The sequence below is a fragment of the Hoplias malabaricus genome, chromosome 6, assembly GCF_029633855.1.
Source record: "Hoplias malabaricus isolate fHopMal1 chromosome 6, fHopMal1.hap1, whole genome shotgun sequence".
In the NCBI taxonomy this organism is placed as follows: Eukaryota; Metazoa; Chordata; class Actinopteri; order Characiformes; family Erythrinidae; genus Hoplias; species Hoplias malabaricus.
In genome coordinates, this window is record NC_089805.1 from 44,353,528 (window position 1) to 44,378,447 (window position 24,920).

A 24,920-nucleotide genomic window follows, 5' to 3' on the forward strand; every position below is an offset into this window, starting at 1 on the left:
CGGAAGACACATTTCATTGTATATTGTACAGTGACAAATAACCGCACGTTATTAATTGGATAAGCGGATATACACAGTGAATGAATGATGAATGTTTAATTTTTTTAAAAAAGGTTTCAGTAGGCGTCTCTGCTTCTTCCTCTCGCCAGGCATCTTGATGGTTGCTATTCCTACAGATCAACGCTATGGGTTCACTGTTTGTCCAGTGAATGTTCCGGGGATTCGAATAATTATTCAGGCACTGACAGCAGGGCAAATTCTGCTTTGAAAATTGCTGGGTCTGTAGATATTAAAGGAAGAACATTTTACTGAAAAAAAAAACAATTAAAAAGTGTGTTGTCTCAAAAAGTAACAGCTACAGAGTGTTTTTGATTCTGGACATGAAAAGCCAAAATCCATGTCAACAGAAGTTCCCTACAAATTTCATTACAACATACTTAAGTCTTGTATCTTGGATCTTTATTTTAGATATGAGTCAAGCAAGCCAAATATCTCATGTTAAATACTAGTGGAAGAGGGGAGAACTTCCCATATCTGATTTTTTATGCATTAGATCTTTATCTTTGTCTATTTATGGATAGAAAACTAATGACATTTTGAGATCCTAAGTGTTTTTAGTTGTTAATTCTTGCTGTTATTCATGATGTGAGGGCCATTTCTTAAACTGTTGCTTACAGATTATTGTGTATTTAAATGCTTAGTAATATTTATGAATCCAAATGAAAAATTAGTTGTGTTCCTTTATTAACATGAAATTAAATTTCATTTATAGGGTGCATTTTACAACTTGATTTGTCACAAAAAATTTTAACATATCTCCTAGCTGCAAGAAGGCTTTACATCACTTGAGTATATCAGAAAGGACTCAAGATTAAACATGTATAGAACATTAAGGCAGTTTAAGCACAATAAGTACACACTTAAAATGATGGTTTTGCAAGGGTAATTTATCATAGGAAGTGTTACTTCATAGAACCAGAAGAAGATTAGAACCATAGAACACTAGAAGAAGATTTTTCATGATTAAAGTGTTTTTGACTGATGAAGAATGTGCTGTAAATGGTTCAGTATAGCACTTTTTAGAAAAGGGTCCAACAATGGTTCCTCTATTGTTATAATAGAGCAAAGTTGCTCCCAGTACAACTTGCATCCTTTGCCCACAACTCTTGCCAATAGAGCATCCCATTGCTACAGTGGATATCCATCACAGCCAGCCATGCCTGGTCAGTGTTATCATTCTGTTGATGGCTGATGAGGAGTATTGCGTTCATTCATTCATCATTTTTCTGCTTGATCCATTTCAGGGTTGCAGTGGCAACAGGGCGAGGAAAGAAACCCAGGCATCTCTGTGACCCACAGCTTCCACAAACTCCTTCTGGGGGATCCCCAAACTTTCCCAGATCAGCTGGGAGATATATAATCTCTCTACCGTGTCCTGGGTCTACCCTAGGGCCTCCTTCCTGTAGGACTGGTAAACTTCTGACTGACTGGTAAACTCTTCGCCACAAAAGTCCTGTGTTATGGCATTACTGCTGATGCTGCACCTAACCTACAATCAACCTCATGATCCCATATTTTGTGCTGTGTTGTGTGCTTAAAATCTTATTCACGTGTATGAATAACAGTGATTTAGAATGAGCAGACATTTGTGACACACACTGACTGAAAATGAAATTAGAACATTGAAATATATGAGGGAGCCTTGACGACAGCCTCTTCCTCCTCATCCTCCACTTCTAGATTCATAGACACTACACCTGTAAAAACAACACTGAAATGGGCATCATGTTTAGCTAAGCTTCATGAAAGGCTAATGATTTTATTGCCAAACAGCAAGAGCACGAATAAATCTAAAACTAAATGTAATTCTTTAATGCTGCTGGATTTTGCAGTGTTTTGGGACATTGTTTGAGATCAAATAAATACATACAATGAACATACATGTACTAGTGGTGTCAATTAATTGAAACATTTAAGTGAGTTAATCACAAGGACTTTCTGTGATTAGCCATGATTGAAGTTAGTACTTCCTTTTTTCTGGAAGGGAGATAAAAAAGGGAATTTGTTGAATGGTATACACAACAGATTAAAGGAAACTATTGATGTTACTTTAGTATAACATTTCAGGGTAACTTTTATGATATTTTAATTAGAAGGTGTTTACATTGCCTAATAAAACAGCTAATATATAACTAGGCTCTGTAAGATGAAGAAATTATGGGAGGAATTAAAAAAAAAAAAAAAAGATGAACATTCAATTTTCCAGATTAATTAAATGCGTTAATGTTGACAGCACTAGTATGAACATGGTTGATTATTTGTCCAGTGACTTTTATTTCTTAGTTTCAAAACAGCTTTAAAATCATACATAGGCCAACAATAGAAAAACAGTTCAAAAGAAATTCTTCCCTTAAAACACTATTGATACTAAATCAATTAAATAAAGTGTAGGTTAAAACCTTTTTACAAACACTTTAAATAAGAACATTTGGGGAAAACAAAACATGCTCTTCATAATTTAATCATTGTCTCAAATAAGTGTGTTTCACAAACTTAGTTTTTACTTGTTAAATTATTGAATATTTTCTTCTGGCTACAGAGGAATTGATCTTATGCTAACTTAAAATCTTCCAGCTAATAATCATTTTGTGTTTGACTGAAAAATAACTGAATTAAAAATCTACTTTGCTGAAAGAGAATTGAAAATATTATGGCAAAATGATGCATCTGGATTTTTGGTTTGTCCTTGCTTAATTAATTCAATTAGCCAACCTATACAACTATGTGTGGCACAAGGTTGGAACACACCCTGGAGGGGGAGCCAGTCCATCCCAGGGCAACACACTCACACCTATGGACACTTTTGTGTAGCCAAGCCACCTACCAACATGCGTTTTGGAAAGTGGAGCACGTTGACGAAACCAACGTGAACACAGGGAGAACACACCAAACTCCTCACAGTCACCCAGAGCGGGGACCCTGGACCTGTGTGACCCTGGAACTGTGTGACAGTGACACCACCAGTTGCAACATTGATGATATTTCTTTATTCCAAAGTTTCCCAATTAAACGGTCAAATGTTCATACATATGCTAATTTGAAGTATTCTTTTCTCTTTCTTTGACACATCAGGCTCTTTTTTTCATTCATTCATTCATTTTTCATTCATTATCTGTAACTGCTTATCCAATTCAGGGTCGCGGTGCTCCAGAGCCTACCTGGAATCATTGGGCGCAAGGTGGGGAAATACACCCTGGAGGACACTTTGGAGTCACCAATCCACCTACCAACGTGTGTTTTTGGACTGTGGGAGGAAACCGGAGCACCCGGAGGAAACCCACGCGGACACAGGCCCCTGGAGCTGTGTGACTGCGACACTACCTGCTGCGCCACCATGCCGCCCAGGCCCTTTTTTGTTATAGCTTATTATCAAATTTGTATGGAAGTCTGATACTGCCACACTGCTATTTCATTATTTTGAGATACTAAGTCAATATACTGATATAGTATCTCATTATTTTGGGATACAAAGACAATAAACTAAGATATTTAAAAAATCCAAAATGTTTTCCACATAGCATTATGCAGCACTGAGCCCAATGCATTAGCTAAATCTTAGAAAATAGCATGTAGATCCTTACCTTCTTTCCTTGTTCTGAATCTGATGAAAGATCATGCAAAAAAACCTGCAAAGCTAGAAACCCCTGCCTTTTGTACTGATGTATCAATACATTTATTCACTTATTCTCATGCAGCTAGTCTGTGCTAATGTGCTCTCACATTAAGAAAATCTACAATAAGAAGACTTAAAGGCTGAAACTATTCTAAACCCAGAACATCCTTCTCCTTTGGGATAAGGATACTCTCTGCTTGTTTCCAATCTTTTGAAATAATCCCTTTCTTCCAAACTACAACCATTACTTTCCACAAAAATGCAAGGTCATCATGTGCATATTTGTACAGCCAATAAAACACACCATTAGGCCCTGGAGCACAACCTGCCTTTGTGTGACAAACCACGTCTTGAACCACACTTCATTTTGGTGGCCCTACATCCATTTGCCACTCTATTTTGTCTATTTATGGAATACCTCCAATGACAACTCCAATTCCTTTGTCTTATTTGTATCAGTTAATTCATCATTAAAATTCTCTTCCAGTTCTCTTTTTCCAACTTTTAAATGATCATATTTCTACTTAATCCAAATAAGGTTTGCATTTTTTTAAAAAATAATACATCAACAATGTACCTTAATTCCAAAGAATCTTTTATTCTTTCTTAACACAATGTCTATATTAGTATTTGTTTCAACAACAGTGGTTTTGTCTCCAATAGCCAGTTGCACAAACTGAATGGTCCAATGTAGCCATGGTTGAACATAAACTGTCCCTACATTCATTTTTGAAATTTTAACTGGCAAATTTAACCAAGTAACAATTTCAAAGTATATTTAAGTTATAACGTACATTTATAACTTAACGTTTTATATACCTTATAGTAGGTGTTAATTCTGCTATAGTATATCTGTTTAAATTAGAAGAAATATTTAAAACTCTCTCTCTCTCTCTCTCTCTCTCACACACACACACACTCACAAACGTCGTGTGCAACAGTGTTTTGATCTGAATATCACTTACACATTACTATATAAGATATAGCATAAGTGTGTGATACAGCCACAATTCTGCGTGTCACTAGTTTTAAACTAACTACTATTTAAGGTTTAGGTTGAACCTTACACCCTAAATTAAGATCAAGCTTATGCTCATCTTTGTGCTGTAACTCATATTCTCCATTCAGATTAATATTCTATTCAGTTTGTCTCCAAATGAAAACTAAATTAAACATATTTACACTTGCAGTACATACAGAATTCAACCCAATATATAAATAAAAACAATTAGCTTATGTTTGTGTCATTTGTTCCTCAAAAGCAGTGTCACTATTCTTTTAAGAAGCTTTAGTATATGTAGAGAACATGGGCAGAGACAAATACAACTGCAAAACTAATGTACATTTTTAAAAGCACCACTTGCATTTTCTATGATGGTCGTCATCTGCACATTCCCCCAAATGATGCTGCAGTAAACAGTGAAAAGTTCCTGCTTGATTCCCAGGATGGTGTGAGATGTCTGTACGTTTTAAACTGTGACTCATTAGCTTTCTCCGAAGGAACAAAATTCACTCAGTTTTGTCTTTGTGAATGCTTTTATTAAACCCAAGCACAACATGCAAGCAACAAAGCAGTGCAGCAAAGGATAAATAATTAAACAAAGTCAAACTTTTTAAACATAATATTACTGTCTGACCATCTTCAGGTTTGATGTTTTACTCTTTTACATAAATTAAAAGTAATGTCTGCCATTGTAAACTATGTCAGAATGTCATGCACATATACTAAAATAAGCGTATTACTTAAACACATTGTATGTTCCCATCGGTAGTTCATTTGCTCTGATCCAAATGTAATGTTTTCCCCTTGGTTGGGTTTGTTAGAAAAATTCCAATGTGTTAAAATACATCACATCAAACTACAACAAAATGTTTTCTATTCTCATGCTAGTCCTGTCTGAAGAACAAGATAATAAAAAATAAAGGAAGGAGGTCTTGTGTTCTGGACTAGTTCTGGATGTGCCGGATACTGAGTTAATACTAAGGACATGGACAATGGACAATGGTGTGCACCATCAGCATCAACATGTTATACTGAAGGTGTGTTTGAAAATGTGAATTGCAAATGTATTTTCCATGTTTATTTACTTTTAGGGTGCTAGTTGAGATTTATTGAGATCAGATCACATTCTCACCAAAGACAAACTCCTTCAGAGTTCATTTGGGACAGATTGGGGCCACCTCCTCTCAAGGACTTGGTGTTGTTTTATCATGTGATTACTGCACTCACGCCCGCCCAAAGGAATCACACCAAAGATCTAAAATAACCAGACTACTTCAGAAATTCAACTTTCACTGTCCAAAAGTAATGATATTCTTTTGATTTGCCAAACAAGCCATATGAGCTAAGCTCGTATTTATGCACATGATTTTGACTTGCTAATTATAATCCTTAAAGTGAAGTGTATCGGTGTAATTCTGGAGTCTCCATGTGTCTTTAGCCAGAATGCCATTTCTGGATTGAAAGATATGAGCCAGAGGGGCAGCCATAGGGGATGGTTTGTAATCTGCACAATTTGGACCCTGGAGACTTGGCCCACATGTTACAGAATAGGAGTAAAAGAAGGTGCCGTGTTTGAAATAACATGATTTACTCTCCCTTCCATTTTTCACAGGAGTGAAGCATGATCCCAGAAAGTCACTGTTCCAGGATTTATCTGCATCATACACTTCAAAATAGAGTTTAATGCCCTTTAACAATCTGACAGGACCAAAATCAAATGATTCACGCCAGCGAGGATTATCATTATTATCAATCACTGCAGTACGTCTGATTTCATGGCCATACTTGACTTGTACAACTCCATCAGTTTTGCTCCAGAAGTCCCCATGTAAACCTCTGGCATAGAGATTGTAAACCCTCAGTGATGCAAGGCCTTTTGCACGTGGGCAGCAATTGGACAATACATTTTCATTTGAATTACAAACACAAGCGCAGCGATCCCTGACGCTGCTCCTTTGGCAAGACCTGGAGCAGACTTTTTTCAAGGCATTTTTAAGGATATAATTTTCTATGGCCTTCTTCAGGCCCGCTTTGGCACGGGGCTTTTTATTTAGCACTGAATGCAGGGGGAGAAGTTTGTACATCACCACGTCAGGGATGGTCTTCAGCGAGTTCAGCCAATTGTTCAGAGATGTTTTATGAGAGCTACTGGAAAAGAAGATATGCTCACCATTAATGTTTCCACCTACAATCTCTGTCTGCCGCTCACTAAACATTGAGCTGAACTTTGCATTAGTATTCATCTTGTTTTTTAATTGTTGACAATATCTATTCTCTGCATTCAGTGTGGCCGATTTGTACATTCCTGAAGCCTCCACATCCAGACAGTCTTTGACCGCTGTATCCGTGATGCCACTCAAAGCTGCCTTGCACTCACTGATTGCTGTTATTGCTTTAATCCCCCCCCCTAACTCCACATTTTTGATATAGTGTGTGCCAAACCTCTCAATTATTTCTTCATAGGCTTTAGAATTATATACTCTGGGAAGAGACTGCACAGCCTGAAGAAACTCTCGATGAAGTGTGGGCGATCTTTTTATCTCGTACCTGTGATGGAATTCGAAATATTTAATGAACATAGGGCATATTTTAGAAGATTTCAAGGCTGCCAATAAGAATAGAATTATTACGATTTAACTCGGGATAAAGCTGGAAAATTATAATGTGGATACCATTTCTATCAGCTACTTGAAACCACACATATCTTAATACTATATTTATTACCAAGTGTAAAAAAATATATATATAGATTAGAATCTAAATTAGAAAATGGGGGCTCTCATTATATTACACTCAGCAAATAAAAGAACATTAACATGCCATGTTTAAATTTGATCTATGTTAAGGATGGCTTTTTTTTTTTGTAAAAGCAACAGAACATATTTAGCATTGATACATTTGCATGTGACTGTAGTATACTAATTATAAAATTATTTTATAGCAAATAACAATGACTCACGTGTACAGCCTGCACTGGATGAGGTGTTTGGTGAAGCTGTACTTATCTTCCTTTGACTTCTCCATACTGAACCGCGCTTCACGGGAATGAGTGCCTCCTAATGAACCCGAACCCTTAAGAATCACATCAAGTCCAAGTTTCCAATCATTGGTGATTGATGAGGTAGAATCTTTCACAAGAGCTTCACTCGACTCAAAGACCTTGCTGGAAACCTTCATTGAACACTTGGATACTGCCCTCCAAAACACCACATCAGCAGGAATCTTCTGCTTCACGTTATTTAGATACGGATTGTTGAACATTTTACAACTGCCATTCCCTATGTTCCACTTTTCCATGTTGATGACATAAGACCCTTTTCTCTCCATCTTCACAATGTCAAAGCCTTCTCCACCGAGATTGTGCCCAGGAACAAAGGCAGCTTTTCTACAGACTGCTGGAGAGCCCAGTTCCATCTGTTCTTCACCACTGACCAAGAACAACAGAGCGCAGTAGAATAAGCTTCTGATAAGACATTGCCACATGTGTCCCATCATCTGAAATGAGAAAAAATATTTTTTTAATTCCTTAAATAAAAACAGAAAAGATCTTTGTGATCTGTGGCACCCAGAGCATCTCTACACCACAGTAAAGCTTAGTATTCAAAGTACAAGCTGAATCTTTTCAGTGTATTTCATTACAACATACTTGCATCTTGTATCTTTATCTGAGATGTGAGTCAAACTAAATCAAAGGTCTCATGTTAAATAGTAGTGTAAGTGAGGGCGGGCCTTCCTATATTAGATCTTTTTTTATGCATCTGATATTAATCTTTGTCTATTTATGGATAGTCAACTAGTGACATGCTGAGATGCTCAGTGTTATTAGTTATTCATTCTTGACATCATTCAGATAAAGGCACTTTTCTGAACTATGACTTACAGATTATTGTATATATTACACCACATGTAATTAAATATTTACATGCTAAGAAATATTTGAAAAAAAAAACAAGTGAGAAACGATTTGTTCATTAAAATTCAATTCATATTTATTTACAGGGTGCCTTTGAAACAGGAGATTTTGTCATTAAAAAAAAAAGCTTAACACAACTAGCTGCAAGTGGATAATGTGCGTATCTCATTTGGTTAAGAGAAAGTACCATTTGCATGAATCAAGTTTCAAAAAGCAAACATAAGAAGACACATGCCTACATCTCTACAGCAGTATTATAACACTATTAATAAAATTAATTTAAAATTAGTGCAATAGGACTTTGATTGAAAAGTAATCTTTAGATTAGTCTGTGAAGCTGTGACTACTGTCAAATACTCAACACTTAAAACAAGCATGAAGTACATAAAAATGAATGAGTGCTGTTAAAGGCCTGTCAGTGCAACAGTAGCTAACAAACTCCATGAAAACGTAATGCATACTGTTAAATGTTGAATAACTGAATGTTATGTGATTATGTTTAGAGCTGTATGAAAATTAATGTCTGAAAATGTGAACAATGATAAGTTGTATTTAGAGTAAAGTAAATGCAATGGAGGGTGGCACAGTGGCACAGCAGGTCACACATCTCCAGGGACCTGGAGGTTGTGGGTTTGAGTCCTGCTCCGGGTGACTATCCGTGAGGAGTTGGGTGTGTTCTCCACGCGTCTCCATGGATTTCCTCCGGGTGCTCCCCTCGGTCCAAAAACACACATTGGTATGTGTGACTGTGTGTGTGAATGTGTGAGTGTGTGTCACCCTGTAAATGACAGGTGCCTGGAGCTTTGTGACACAGACACTAACCCTAACCCTAGCTGTCTGACTGCGACACTACCTGCTGCACCACTGTGCCGCCCTATTATTAATAATAATAGTAATAATAATTTAATGGACTAAAACTAGACTAAAATGGATTTAGTTATTTTAGATAATTAAATGAGTAAAATGAGACTAAAAACAATACACATGTTAGTCAGAAGACTAAGATTAAATCTAAACTCAGCTGACTAAAATAACACTGTATTAGTTTAAGTTTAATATACAGGGTGGGCCATTTATATGGATACATGTGATGAGGTCAGTGAATTGGCCCCATCACCAAGACTGGAATATACATTAAGGAATGTATGCTGGTATTATTACTTACCTTGTGTTTCAGGTCCTGTTCCTGGGGAAATGGCGGCAAATTTCCTGTTTCTCTATGTGCTAGACGAAGGGCCCACGGTGAGGTATAGAGAGGGGGAGGGAAGAGCTGGATTCGGGAACCTGTGAAAGGGAAAAAGCAAATAAGTAAAAATACTAACAAACTATGTACATAGGTAAATACTCACCAGTGAAGCCAGAATAAGGTGTGCCGGGGATATCTGTTATTGGTTATATTGTAGGGAATAAATATCTTCCTGTAAGTAACTTTGTTACCCCTTTGCCAGAGTTGGGTTAGTCCAATTAAGAGAGGGGTGGGGCTAAGTTACTAAAAGGAGGGGGATTCGGCTGCGGTAGCCAGGGAAGGTAGATAGGACTGCAGTACGGACGAACTAGGTCTGTTTAGTTTTAACTCGCTGTTTTTTAATTATTTTCTTTTCTTTATTGGTACCTCTCTTATCATCACGTGTGCTAAGTTTGAATAAATTGTCACAGAATGAGTTATTTTGAGTCCTGCCTGCTCCTTGCTGTGTGAACCCTCACTTCTTCAGCCGTACCCTCCACACTTCAATTCTAACATCCTTCTCACAATACACCTTAATAAAATGGGAATGGTTGGTGATATTAACTTCCTGTTTGTGGCACATTAGTATATGGGAGGGGGGAAGCTTTTCAAGATGGGTGGTGACCATGGTGGCCATTTTTAAGTCGGCCATTTTGGATCCAACTTTTGTTTTTTCAATGGGAAGAGGGTCATGTGACACATCAAACTTATTGGGAATTTCACAAGAAAAACAATGGTCTGCTTGGTTTTAACATGCAGCACCTGAAACTACGGATACTGGAAGCCTGTGCTAGCGTTTCTCCTGCGGTGTTGCTATCAGTGTGTGAAGAGTGGGAGAAGAGGGTTGCATTGACAATCCAACACAATGGGCAGCACTTTGAACACATTTTATAAGTGGTCAGAAACTTGTAAATAACTCATTAAAGAATAAAGTTACGTTAAAACCACACCATTGTTTTTCTTGTGAAATTCCCAATAAGTTTGATGTGTCACATGACCCTCTTCCCATTGAAAAAACAAAAGTTGGACCCAAAATGGCCAACTTCCAAATGACCACCATGATCACCACCATCTTGAAAAGTTTCCCCCCTCCCATATACTAATGTGCCATAAACAGGAAGTTAATATCACCAACCATTCCCATTTTATTAAGGTGTATCCATAGAAATGGCCCACCCTGTAGAATCACACAATTATAAATGTGCATGCAGTATTTTCATTTACACATATAAAGTGATACACAACTGCAGGCTGTGATAATATTTGTAAACATCATTTTCCAAGCTCAAAATATTTGACCCTTTCTCTGAAATATTTTATATTATCTGTTTGAAATGTCCTGATATTTACTTATTTTCTACATTACAAATAAAGCATCATGGTTCAATTCCATCATGCAGATATATAAGATTATAGTTTAGGGTTTTACACAGAGAAGACATAAAAATATATAAACATAAAAATGAGAGACCAAAATAACACCTGTTAACTCTACAATGACTTTAAACAACTCAGAGAACGTGTTTAATGCTGGACTTTATTATGTTCTCCATTGTTTTGTCTTTTGTCTCTGGTTGTTGTCTTCTGATTCACACCATGTCCACTGTGGCATATAAGACATACTTCTAAACTGTGGTTTTAACAGGCATTTTGGGCTTTTTGTTTATTAAGGCTTGTGTGTGCCACACTGTTTCTAAAGTGTGATTTGCTCAAGAGAAGCCATCGCTGCAACCAGACAGTAGTGCACTGTTTATTTATTCAGAATAAACTAATTACATACAGAATAAAGCATGTCTTCTGAATTGAAGAATATTATTCAGGAGTTGTTTTGCATCTGCTGCAATGACAGTGTCTATGCTTTGTTAGTATTCTGCCACAAGACCATTAGTGAGGTGATTAGTGAACCCTAAAACCACTTGTTTCAAAATTTCTTGTATTTAAAAGTGAAATGCTATTATGTTTTGACCAGCTCTCTCAGTCAACAGCAGCAACCACATCATGCCAGCCACTGGCAACAACAACAAGAGTATCCAACAGTCCCAACCAACACAAATGGAGATGGCAGCTGCTGAACAACAGTGAGAAAGACTGCACTGGAAATAGAAAGAATCTAACCACCAAGCAGTGACAAAGATTCCAAGCTCCCAGAAAAGACAAATCCTCCACACCCAGATACCCTCACAAATATAATTCATTCATTCATTGTCTATAAGTCCTTATCCAGTTCAGGTCCGGAGCCTACCCGGAATCATTGGGCACAAGGTGGGAACACACCCTGGAGGGGGCACCAGTCCTTCACAGGGCGACATTCACTCACAGACCTAAGGACACTTTTGAGTTGCCAATTCACCTACCAATGTGTGTTTTTGGAGCATGCGAGGAAACCAGAGCACCCGGAGGAAACCCACACGGACACAAGGAGAACACACCAAACTCCTCACAGACAGTCACTCGGAGGAAACCCACACAGACACAGGGAGAACACACCAAACTCCTCACAGACAGTCACCCGGAAGAAACCCACGCAGACACAAGGAGAACACACCACACTCCTCACAGACAGTCACCCGGAGGAAACCCACACAGACACAGGGAGAACACACCACACTCCTCACAGACAGTCACCCGGAGGAAACCCACACAGACACAGGGAGAACACACCACACTCCTCACAGACAGTCACCCGGAGGAAACCCACACGGACACAGAGAGAACACACCAAACACCTCACAGACAGTCACCCGGAGGAAACCCACACAGACACAGAGAGAACACACCACACTCCTCACAGACAGTCACCTGGAGGAAACCCACGCAGACAGAGAGAACACACCACACTCCTCACAGACAGTCACCCGGAGGAAACCCACGCAGACACAGAGAGAACACACCAAACTCCTCACAGACAGTCACCCGGAGGAAACCCACGCAGACACAGGGAGAACACACCACACTCCTCACAGACAGTCACCCGGAGGAAACCCACGCAGACGCAGGGAGAACACACCAAACTCCTCACAGTCACCCGGAGGAAACCCACGCAGACACAAGGAGAACACACCACACTCCTCACAGAAAGTCAACATCAAACAGATTAAAGCTTTAAATCGTTGTTTGTTAGGTTAACCATTTTCCCAACTCTTAAATATTACTGGTAATTTATTGTGTATCCTGTTTCTTTTTTTTTAAAATTATGTTGCTATCTGTTGTACACAAACATTCGGCACTGATGGACATGGTCCAGGACAGCAAGGTGTTCTGGGGTGTGAAATATATTCACACATTAAGCTGAAATGTCCATGTGTGGATGTTGGATGATTACGGGCTACAGGTTACGGTAAGAGAAAAAAATGTGCAATACACTGTACACTGCATTGCTAAAATGTAGGATCATGTAACAAGCAACCAATCACATTCATACCTGCCTTTTGTCTGGTAACCATCTATGTTCCTTCTGCCTCAAAAGCAGTGCTGCCTCCACACGTGGCTGAGCAATGGAGATCCAAAAGAAGGAGCCTCAGTTAAACCCATTAGCAGCATGCTGGACCTTGATGTTGAGATCAGATCCCATGCGAGAGAGAATGTATATAATGATGCCTACTATGTTCTCAACAACTTTGTGTTCAAAGTTGAGGAAAGTTGAGAGCATTCTCCTCTTCCCCTGTGGGTAAATAAATGAATTTCAAAAACCACCAAGAGGTTCAGATGTTTTTATAGAGCTCTGCTGGCAGATGTTTTAGGTGAAGCACTGTGAGGCCGACTGTAGTCGATATGTGCTCTTTTCCTTTGTTTCTGTCAGGGACAAATATCCAGTGGAACATAAAGATCCACAGCCTTTTCGTGGTAAACAAGGCCTTTCCTGACGTGCACGTGTAGATGCTAATGTAAAGATTCCTATGCATGTTAAGAGACAAGCTGTTTGCCAAAGTGAATCATCTGTATCCCATTATCAAGGGTGCTTTAGGCCATACGCATCTGACCCTTATCGACTTTTGGATGTTGTTTGCCAGCTGCCCTCTACATTGTGTATGGACCAAAAGAATAGGTGCAAAATAATTTGAAATATAATACCCTCAGCATTAACATTCATTAAAAGTCATGAGGGCTATTTCTTAATGTTTATACGCTTTTGTTCCAGTAACAATAATGTTCTTTCTCTAATAAACACATTTTTAAAAAGGAGGTTTTCAGTTTCACAGTAACATAGCTTTAACACTATCTTCCCCAGGGTGCGTACTTGATAGTGTTTGATAAGAGTAGCACTTCTATATTGTTAAACCAACAATGCGTCTAAGGTTGTGAAAACACAGCTTTTGACGATTGTTCAAATAAAGGAAGTGGCATAACACTTCTCTAAAGCGCAACATGCAAATGGTTTGCAATAAACTTGCAATAAAGCAATAATGAAGATGAATAAGACTCCTATTTTTCAGCTTGCATGACTATTGCATTATTTTAAACAATGTTATGAGTGTTTTGGCATGAAATAGATGAGAAACTAGTGGACTTTCTTCCTTCATAGTAAGATCAACAAGATGCCCTAAGTCCTACTTACATCTCTGATATTCTGATTAAATACAGGCCTAAGAGGAAGCTCAGATCAGTGTAGCTCAACCTCCTGACTAATTAGGTCCAAACATGGTAAAGCCGCTATCAGTCGTTATGCTGCTGTCAGTTGAAGCTGTGAGATGTGTTCAGTCTGTTAGTGTTTAAAAAAATTTAAACCCGTTTGAGTTTCTTCTAGCATTAAACTAGCTAGCATTTTAAAAATGTATTTTTTTTAATCATTCCTAGTTTTTCACTTAAAACTTATATTTCTAGCTTAGTTTTAAATTGTTTTATGTTTGTTGTAATGATGTAAAGCACTTTGAATTGCTTCTGCTTATCAAATGTAGTGTACAAATGAATTGGTCATGTCTTGATTTTCCTTACAATTCTGGTCAATGGAAGCATGTGTCAGGAAGCAATTTACAGTATAATAGTTTTTTGCTCTCCCTGTGTCTGCGAGGGTTTCCTCCTGGTGCTCCGAATTACTCCCACATATTAGTAGGTGGATCAGCTGTGTGAAATTTACCAGTGCTGTGACTGCGTGAGTGTGTAAAACTATACACCCGTGCGTGTGTTCATTCATTCATTCATTGTCTGTAGCCCTTATCCAGTTCAGGGTCCAGAGCCTACCTGGAATCATTGGGCGCAAGGCGGGAATACACCCTGGAGGGGGCGCCAGTCAGGGCAACACACACACATACATTCACTCACACACTCACACCTACGGACACTTTTGTGTCGTCAATCCACCTACCAACGTGTGTTTTTTGGACTGTGGGAGGAAACCAGAGCACCTGGAGGAAACCTACGCGGACACAGGGAGAACACACCACACTCCTCAGACAGTCACCCGGAGGAAACCCACGCAGACACAGGGAGAACACACCACACTCCTCACAGACAGTCACCCGGAGGAAACCCACGCAGACACAGGGAGAACACACCACACTCCTCACAGACAGTCACCCGGAGGAAACCCACGCAGACACAGGGAGAACACACCACACTCCTCACAGACAGTCACCCGGAGCGGGACTCGAACCCACAACCTCCAGGTCCCTGGAGCTGTGTGACTGCAACATTACCTGTTGCGCCACTATTCCGCCCCCATTGAAGCAAAATACTAAATTTAAAAAAGAAATTCTGAATAAAAAAAATGCCCGCTTAAAAAAGAAATGATCTTCTCTATTTTGTTCTGCTTACAGAAAATGATTCTTAGTTTGAGCAGCCCTTTCTACCCTCGCCATTGTCCTATAAACAGCCACATAACTGGATCCGCCCCTCACACCTTTTAAAGAAATGAGAATCAGAGAGCTTGAGTGTCCATTTTATTTTGCACTTGTGCTGCCGCCACCAAAAGAGCCCCAAAATGTTATACATTATTTTTATGTATATGTAGTGCCTTGCATGTACAGCCTCACTGCTGGGATGTTTTGTTTGTTTGTAAAATGTATATATAAACAGCAACATGTGATTTGTTATTCTTGTAAATATTTTTTAACTGACAAAAGCCAAAAGAAGTTTAAACTGAGTCATTCATAATCTGTTACCACTTCATCATGTTCAGGGCTGTGGCAGGTATGAAGCCTATGCAGAATAATTGGGCACAAGGCACAACTCACCCAGGACACCCAGGTGACACTTTAACGTTGTGTACTGTCTTATGTAGCACCTTGGCCCTGGAGGAACGCTGTTTCACTGTGTACTGCTGAAATGACCATAAACTTCTTGAACTTGAACTTGACAGGGCACCGGTCCGTCACACACTCGCTCTGGGGGCGGTGGGGGGGGGTCTTCCCAAAGCTTTTATTATGGTTGGTGCCGCTTGCAGGGCATGGCATATTGTTCTTCTTAATGGAGTATGTTGACCTTAGGGTCAACTGCACTGCCTCCCCTCCATCATATTTTTAAATTGCTGTCTTTTGTCGTTCCTTGTCTTGCGTTACATGTCTGTGTTACTGTTGCTTGTTCTGTGCTGTTGTTACTCTACTTACGTAGTTGCTCTGTTGCACTTTAATAATTCCCGCCTTGCGCCCAATGATTCCAGGTAGGCTCTGGACCCACCGTGACCCTGAACTGGATAAGGGTTACAGATAATGAATGAATGAATGATTTATGTAGAAACCTGGCCCTGGCACTGGATATAGTTGAAACGACAATAAATTCCACTTGATTTGATTTGACCTGCAGTTTCTACAAAGCATTTCATTTGAAGACCATAAAGACCTTCAGAGATGACCTGTGAGATCTCTGTAATGTGTAAACTATGACAGATATCTACAAACCTCTGCGCATATGTGTGGTGTGGTTTTTACTGAAAGAAAATAAAATTCATGGAGAAAATTAAGAGAGGGACAAAAATGAGGAAAAAAGAATGTGACCACACTGAAGACAGAGCACACAAACATATGGATTTTGTTGGTTTTAATGACAAGATGTTGCAAAATGATTTGTTGTGGCCAAAACAAAAAAAAAAACAAAACAAACAAAAATAAAAAAAACAGGAGAATTACAAAATATAAATATGGAAACATAAAACTTCAGTTCAACACTTCTGAGAACGCATCGTTCTCAAGAGAGATTGAAAAGTCGCTGATACACTTTAAAAGAAAAGCTGAGACTTGTGTTATTACAAACATAGTAAACAAGATAAGACACGAGAGACATAATAGTGCTGTTACTTAAAAAAAAATTTCAATTTATAAAAAGAGTAGTAAACTTGGTTAATGCAATTTGCTGATTCCTTTGACAGGTTTAGAAAAAAACACATTTCTTTTAGCAATACTCCAGTTCATGATCATTTATGGTGAGATGTGTGGGGCACAATAGACACGATTTAATTTTATAAGGTGCCTCATTTCTACACGACATTGCACAGTAACAGAGATCTTTAATCGAGCGTGACACAGTTGACACCGATGTAGACATGAGGGGACGGGTTAGTGTTTGTAGAGAAGAAGTGTTATTGTTTAAATGTAGTGTGTGAGAGAGAGAGAGAGAGAGAGAGAGAGAGAGACCAGAATCTTGGTGGTTTATTGAAGCTGAAGAGAGCCCCTCCTGTAGACGAGGTCCTGGCGATCACAGTACGATGCAGCTACATTTGGACACCTTCTCGTGGCTGAGAAGCCCGTACTGACTGGTGGCCAGGTTTTGGATCAGGCTCCAGAAGTTTTTGAAGGTTATTCCCTCTCCATCCTTCACCCCCATCTGCTTCAGCACTTCGCCAAAGCCTGCATCCGTCCCGGAGGTCTGACATGGGAACAAAGAGAAACATCCAGTCCGGTTGAAGGCCTTGTAATGTGATCTTGAACAATGGGTTTCGCACCAGTCACCACCAGTCACGCCCCACCCAGTGTACATGCTTCTACAACATGCAAGCAGTGAAGGGTAAAGTCAAACCAAACTTGGAGCAGTAAAAACAGGTGGGTTTGTGTTTATATGGGTTCTGTATGTGTCTTGCAGCTAAATGTATGTATGTCTTGTACTAGAGCTAAAATAGAGCCATTTTTAAAAGAGCCTCTTCAACACAGAGAAGAGCCATCAACGAGGCAAATCATTCTAGGTTCTATACTGAGAACCCTTTTTAAGGAAGGGTTTGTATGAAGGTTTTGTCATTGGGGAACTGTACCCTTCGCTACAATCTTGAAGTCTGTCGCCATCGTGTGGTTCTTCAGGGGAAGTTTCACACACAGCAGTTTAAAGGTGTGGTTCACTGAAAACTCCACTGCACATAACTCAAGCCAGAACCTTCTCAATCACTATCTCAGACATCAGGCAGTTTTATATAAAACTAGTTCGTGTTAATAACTTTCTGTAAAGGGATTAGAGAAAGACGTCTGGTTCCATTCAAAGCCACTGGGAACCCTTCAGCTCATTTCATATCCCACCGCCCTCAGTCACTGTTTACATGGTTATCCATTTAAATATACAGACATCTAGCTGGAATTCCCCTTTCACATCTCGCAGTGCCGCCTTAAAACTACTACTGCAAGCTTGTGCAGTGAGGTTTGCTCTCCGTTCTAAAAAATCCGCCTTAAGCCCTGGACGGCCTGCCACAACACGACCAGCCAAGGCACTGTTCCCATGTTAAAGGCATTTTGTCGTTGTGATTCTTGTGAGTTCAGTAAGGGTCCAGAACCCTGCCCTGTGTGGTACAGCCACTTTTCTGCCTGGCAAGCGTCTAAACGGTTGATAATCCTTAAGCACGGCTTTACCGTGTCCACAGCCAGGTTCAGCACACAAACGCCCTGCAGTAAATAAAGGAGGTTTAGAGTTTCCCAACAGGGATCAAGAGCCACACCCTGAAAATGAGCAGCTCAGACGATCTGGGTGTGATTACCTTCCAGTGATGTCCCCTTTGTGAATTAGCTTCTTTTTTTCAGTGAATCATCTAAATTATGCCTTCCTGTGGCGTCATCGTGAATCATTCTAGTCATTGGAATGTTGTACATGCCTAGGGTTTGTCTTATAGACATTCTACAGTAACTTATAATATGTTTAAATACAGTTGTGTATAATACAATACACTTCTATATGACCGATGCATTAAAAACAGTACGTTCCTGTCATTCCTTTGGTTTCATAATCAAGCTCAAGCCTTGTCTCTGAACGTCACTGGAGAAGCAGATCAGTTGGATGCTACCTAATTCAAAACACTTCTCGTTCCTCTCACCTTGACGAGGTTGGGCAGCTGTGAGGACAGCATGTTCTTAAACTCATCCACCTTCAGTGAAGGGCCTTTATCAGCCGAGGCACCATGGAAGTTTGTGACCAGAGTGTTAATGGCCTTCTCCAAATCTGAGTACTGAGAGAGAGAGAGAGAGAGAGAGAGTCATTTTAGAAGACATTATATGTTTGTGGCATTTTGCAGATGTGCAATTTTTTTATTATGTTACAGATGTAAGTCAATGTAGTGAGGACTCTAGTCAAAGGACATTTATTGGTACAGATCGGTGTGGTCCGATAGATCGATAGATAGATAGATAGTAGCCTTTTAAAACAGAATTTAGTTTCTTTTAAGCCTGTAACTTACATAAAACACAAACGCCATAAATACTACAATATCTCCACTATCTGCTTATTCAGACTTTCTTCTGAAATCACTAGCATTAATAAGGAATTTGTTCCACTTTGCTGAAGTAACAGTATCTACCCTTGTGAGACTTTTGTGAGGATCTGGTTGTCACTCAGCCACTACTTTCTCAAAGTAATTACAAGGAGCTGTGTAATTCCTGAGAATACAGTTCCACTGAACAACAGGCCAATGTAGACGGGCGGTATACCCCTCTGGCTGACTCCTGACGTTGTGTTTGTAACTGTCACGTCCCACTCTGCCCCGTCCTAGTCACGAACGCTGTGTTATTTAAACTTTGTAAACATTATGCTTTGTGTGTTGAAGGATATGTTCAGAATAAACTAGAACCACTGAAAGGTCTTTCTATTCTGTCATTGGATCTTAAAAGGCCTTGATATTAGAAACTGACTTTGAGAAGCAGGCAGAGATACCTGTAAGACCTGCAAGTCCAGCCTCGTATGCCCCGCCCCCGAGCTCTATTTACCCATAGACACACCTTTACTCATTGACAAACACCTCATTTTACTGCAGGCAACTTTGCTCTACTTACATTTCTGGTGCGGTAATTTGTAACACCAAAATGTAGCAAATAACATGTTCATGAATGATCCGATTTATGCTCCACGGAAAGGGTCTCTCACAAGGGAACGGCCATGTTTAAAACAGGTTTAGTTCAGAGTTTCTGATACATCAAATCCACTAGGTGCCAGTATAATAACTGTCTCATAACATGAAAATGATTCATTGTAGATAATGATTGAATGCTCCTTTAGTGTGGTTTTTAATTTCCATGTTGTTTCCCTGTGAGGTTAAGATTGATATTGTCTTTTTCAACTGTCATGAAAATAATCTGGTATTTCATTCTGAAATATCTCAAGACGGACACTTTAACACATTCCTTTGTTCAAAGCTTTAGAATCAGTGTTAGATCCAGAGGAATTCTTCTGCACTACCAAACACAGGCAGTACGTCTATGAAACAGATCCCTTTTGGACCCAGACAGAACCAGGTTTCCTTTCCACATTATTTTATTTTCTGTTGGGTTTAGATTTGTTTGGCTTTATCTTCTACTATTATCTTTAAAAATAGACTTGGCTGAATTGTTTACATGTTTCAGTTTCAGTTTTAATAGTTGTAGGGCAAAGCGAGTGCCAATTTGTCAAATAAATGAGAAGAAACCAGTTTCATCTCTTTGAGGGTTGTGACCACTGACACTTTATAGAATGTGTTTAGATTGTAATGTCGGTCACTAGCAAAAAAAGGATGGATTTTTAGGCTTGTGCACAAAATTACAGTCAAGTGTTGTATATGCTATACCTCAGATTTAGCTTGATAGAGTATAACATGTTATATTGTATTATTATAACCTTATAAAACTCTTAAAATAAAAGGAATCTAAATACATGTTGGGTAAACTATAACTTCAAAAATAAGTCTCATTTCTGGTAAATGAGCTCAGATCCAAGACTCTTTTTGGAAAGGATATTGCATTGTGTATTTATTTACTTGTATTTAACCTAAGTTTAACCAGGGTGGTCACACCGAGATTAAAATCTTTTCTGTAAGTCAACCCTGACCAAGCACACGACAACCAACACACAAACACAGAGAACACATCTGTAAATAAATCAGATTAAATAACAACGATGGCCCAGTTTGTTGACAGCTGTTTTTAAACGGGTAAAGATCACACCTACATTATTCATTCACATTGATACATATCCATAAAAAACAAACATTCAGGACGTTTTTGTTTTATTAAAATACAGACACATCCACCGCCTCCCTACCAACAAAATGCTGGTGCCCGTTGGAGCTGGTGTGAGAGTAGTATCTGCAGAGGTTGAATCCCTAACTCTTTTTTTAGTTTTTGGTAAAACACAATGCTCTTGCTCCAATTTAAAAAAGAAATTAGCTTCTGTAACCACTGTAATTATTATTATCTACGCATGGTCTCAGCATACTCTCCCAGTTCTAACATGGCCCAGAGCTCTGCTAGCAGCAGACACCAAACTGTCAGAGCATGGGCTCCACCCTAAATACGGTTCTCCAGTGATTCCTCTGTAAAAGTCGTAATGCTGTACAGCTCCACTGACCTCCAAAGAAGATACTGCCTGTTTAAGGTTTTTCTCTGTGATGGAAAACCTGTTACAGTCCTTTAAATAAACGTGTAAAGAATGGTTCTGTATCTGTTAATGGTAGACAGACACTTTTTTTGGGGACTACAGCTGTTATGCACATATCTGTTTGCTCCTGGTCAAACGACCAGGTTTTAGCGCTTTCTATACACATTTTTGAAGCACAGTTAATATTTATTTGCTGGTTTTAACAACTTGGGAAAAGACAGGAACATACAATGTGGCCTGAGAACAAAGTATTCTGTCACTGTCTTGGGGGGGGGGAAGAAAAAAAAAAAAAAAAACTTTGTCCAACCTTGTCCTGGTACCTCTACTTTTCAGTAGAAACAAAAATTTATTTTTCTGACCTTCCCATAGAAGTCAGTGTAAACAAGATATCTCAGAGCATTTCTATCTCTTTATTCATTGTGAAAATTTACACAGTGTTAAAGAACCGTTAATTATTTTAAATAAGGCCACAAAATGTTAAACAACAAAAATGAAGATAAAAGATTTTGATCTGACAGCAGCAATATACATCACACAAATGTTAATTTACATATAAAATTATGTCATATATGTTGTATTTTCTGTATCAAATACAAACTTACAAAGAAACTTTTCCATATTTAAAATCGTTGCCTCCAGAGAACATTTAATTTAGAAAATCAACTAAACATGTGATTTGTTGAGGGGTGCCCAAATTTATACACACAACTCCATACAGAACCACGTTTCTCAATGAGTGTGGTTCGCTTTTCTGCAGCCGGTCCCGCCCTGTCTCTCTCTCTCTCTCTCTCTCTCTCTCTCTCTCTCTCTCTCTCTCTGAGTTTCCAACTTGTACATACAAATATATACTTTATGTCCAATGGTTTATAGACAACAGCTATATTTAGTGAATCCAGCTAATTTATGGTTGACCAGTTGCTGACAAAGATCTTCAAGCACTGCCAAAAGAATGGGACACTGGGAGTAGCTGCATGAAAGCCTTAGGTCACCGTGCCTAATGCCAAGAGTCAGCATGAAGACTCTAAATCCACAGCGCTGGGTGTGGAGCGGTAGAACTGTGTTCTCCAGAGTGGTGCTGGAACTCCATCTAGTAGCTTTGGGATGGGCTTGTAATCATCCAATATCGGTTATTACCTGTTTTTAGGCTGGTGGGTGCCAACAAACTCTCACAGCAATGTTCAAATACATTTAGATTAAGGCCATCCCAGGGGACTAGATGCTGTTACTGCGGTAAAGGAGGGGCAGTCTCTTTATTAATACCTCAATTTCAGAGGAAATCCTGAATGAGCAAGTTTCCAAAAGTCTTGTAGCTGCTGTTCCCCTCTTTCAGCCCCATGTTAATGTCTGTGTGAAGGCAGGGAGAGGCTGATTGACTCCTCGTGCTTTCTATTTGGACCAGAACTATGTATTCTGTGGAGACATATGGTCTGAATTAAGGCGCTGCTTTACTTCAGGAGACTAGTCTCTCAGCACTGACACTCCTTAAAAGCGAGCAAACTCACTTCTCACAAACCCAGCACTCATAACCCCCCCCAATTTTGTGCTTGTGAGTGTGATTTAAACAGGATAACGTGGTTTACGTTTGCGTTTCTTTCACGCGTAAAAAAAAAACTGCCAATCAACGTCCATAACACAAATACCAACGTCCTCAGCGGAACAAGCCTCGTTGGTTTAGGTCCAAACGCATTTTTCTTTGTTTTCTGACGTTTTCTGACGTTGTTTTAGGTTGCTATGGTAAAGTGCGTGTCTCGTTCTCAACAAACAGACGAGTTTTAAACTAAAAACCACCTGGAAAAACGCGCATTTCTCTCTTTGGAGGATTTTACGTAGAAAACCCCGAACCTCTGCCACTCAGTGACCACTGAGCTCTGTCAGAAAGTGAACCCGCAGCTGGTGGAGACAGTTTAAAGTCCAAAGAGCACAAAATAAAAAGTGAATATCTCACCTTCACCTCTTCCGCCATTGCAGCCTCTCTTCTCCTCTCCTCTTCTCGCAGTAATTATTACTTTCCTCGCTCACTTTTCCTCTGCTGTCACATTTTGGCTCAAATCCTGAGTCCTCCCACTCCGAAAAACAGGATCGGCCCACCTCACCGTGTCAGCAAACTATGGGGAAAAAATTAAAGCCTGTCCTGTAATCCGACTCTGGGCACTGGGCGGGGATTCCAGCTCCACACACACATACCTACACACGCAAGGTGGTTTCCGTGCACTGTGGGGACGTAGGGTTGATTTCCACTCCTTTTGTGGAGGCTTACTCTAACGTTAACCGTGACTATGACTTTACAAACCCTAATCCTGACTCTAAACCCTAGTTTTAACCCTGAATTTAACACTGTCCCTTACTGTAACCCTACCTCTAACCTTAAAACTCGTCTTTACCTTTAAGTGGAAGAAGACAATTCACTTCAGTGTGAGTGAATTAACAGATGTTGGTCCCCGTATTGTAATATATATCTGGAGCAAACACACACACGCTTTTTCCACTTTACTGAGCTTCCTCACATCTGGAAACTCTCAGGAGGAAAAAAGAACAGAAAAATCTTGGCTTCTCTCGCTTTTATGCAACAGCAGCTCTGCAGGCGCAGACTGGCCTGAGTTAGCATTAGCATTCGTCCCGCTTCAGACCAACGGAAAAACTGTGGGAGCCCGGCCCCACATACGATATCAGTCGCCTTTTATATTAAATCATAATAATGAGGTCTTATATTTATTACTACGAGATAATAAGTGATTTTTATGAGATATTAACACATCTGGGACGTTCAAAATTACACTCACAACACAGAATAGTATCTTGTGGATACAAACTTAGAATGTAACAGATTGTAGTTATTACTGTGCCCTTGAGACTGATTTATATCAAATATATATATATATAGTCCACACTGACAAGCTTAAACACAACTGAGTGTGGCTAAACTGCTGTAGGGTGAACAGACTAGAATTGACTGGACTCTGGAGTGAAAAATATTATTTTGAACACTGTCATTCGCTCAGACCAGGGTCCGGTGCCTACCCCAGAATTGGGAGCTGAACAGGAACACACCTTTAACAGGCTCCAGTCCATCACCAGGCATTACACACTCACCCAATCACACACACACACAAACGGTTCCTCTGAGACCTACATGTGTTGCTGGACTGTGGCAGGAAATCTGTAGCACTACCATGTCACCTCCCACTGTACTCCATCAAAATCCTGTTGCAAAAAAAAATCTATAGAATTCAGTTTGTCTTTAACCTGGCTCTTCCGTCTTTTAGAGAACCTTGTTGATCTGAAAGGGTCTCGCTTGTGCAATCCTACAACCGTTTGAATGAGGTAAAGCCACATTCCTTTAAGCCTAGAATGTCTTACT

At 39.5% G+C, this 24,920-nt stretch overlaps 2 protein-coding genes across 2 annotated transcripts; both read right to left on the bottom strand.

Annotated features, from left to right (window-relative positions):
* Positions 1-5,224: 5,224 nt before the first annotated feature.
* On the bottom strand, positions 5,225-8,334 carry LOC136700064 (perforin-1-like). Its single transcript, XM_066675212.1, has 3 exons — positions 8,323-8,334; positions 7,636-8,171; positions 5,225-7,223 (listed from the first exon to the last, which is right to left on the bottom strand). The coding sequence occupies exons 1-3, from the start codon at positions 8,326-8,328 to the stop codon at positions 6,053-6,055; spliced, it is 1,713 nt and encodes a 570-aa protein (XP_066531309.1). The 5' UTR covers positions 8,329-8,334; the 3' UTR covers positions 5,225-6,052.
* Positions 8,335-16,777: 8,443 nt separating this feature from the next.
* Positions 16,778-23,666, bottom strand: LOC136700014 (protein S100-A13-like). The gene is made up of 3 exons (XM_066675124.1): positions 23,508-23,666; positions 19,035-19,166; positions 16,778-17,611 (listed from the first exon to the last, which is right to left on the bottom strand). Exons 1-3 carry the CDS (start codon positions 23,523-23,525, stop codon positions 17,441-17,443), a joined length of 321 nt encoding a protein of 106 aa, XP_066531221.1. The 5' UTR covers positions 23,526-23,666; the 3' UTR covers positions 16,778-17,440.
* Between the last annotated feature and the right edge of the window lie 1,254 nt (positions 23,667-24,920).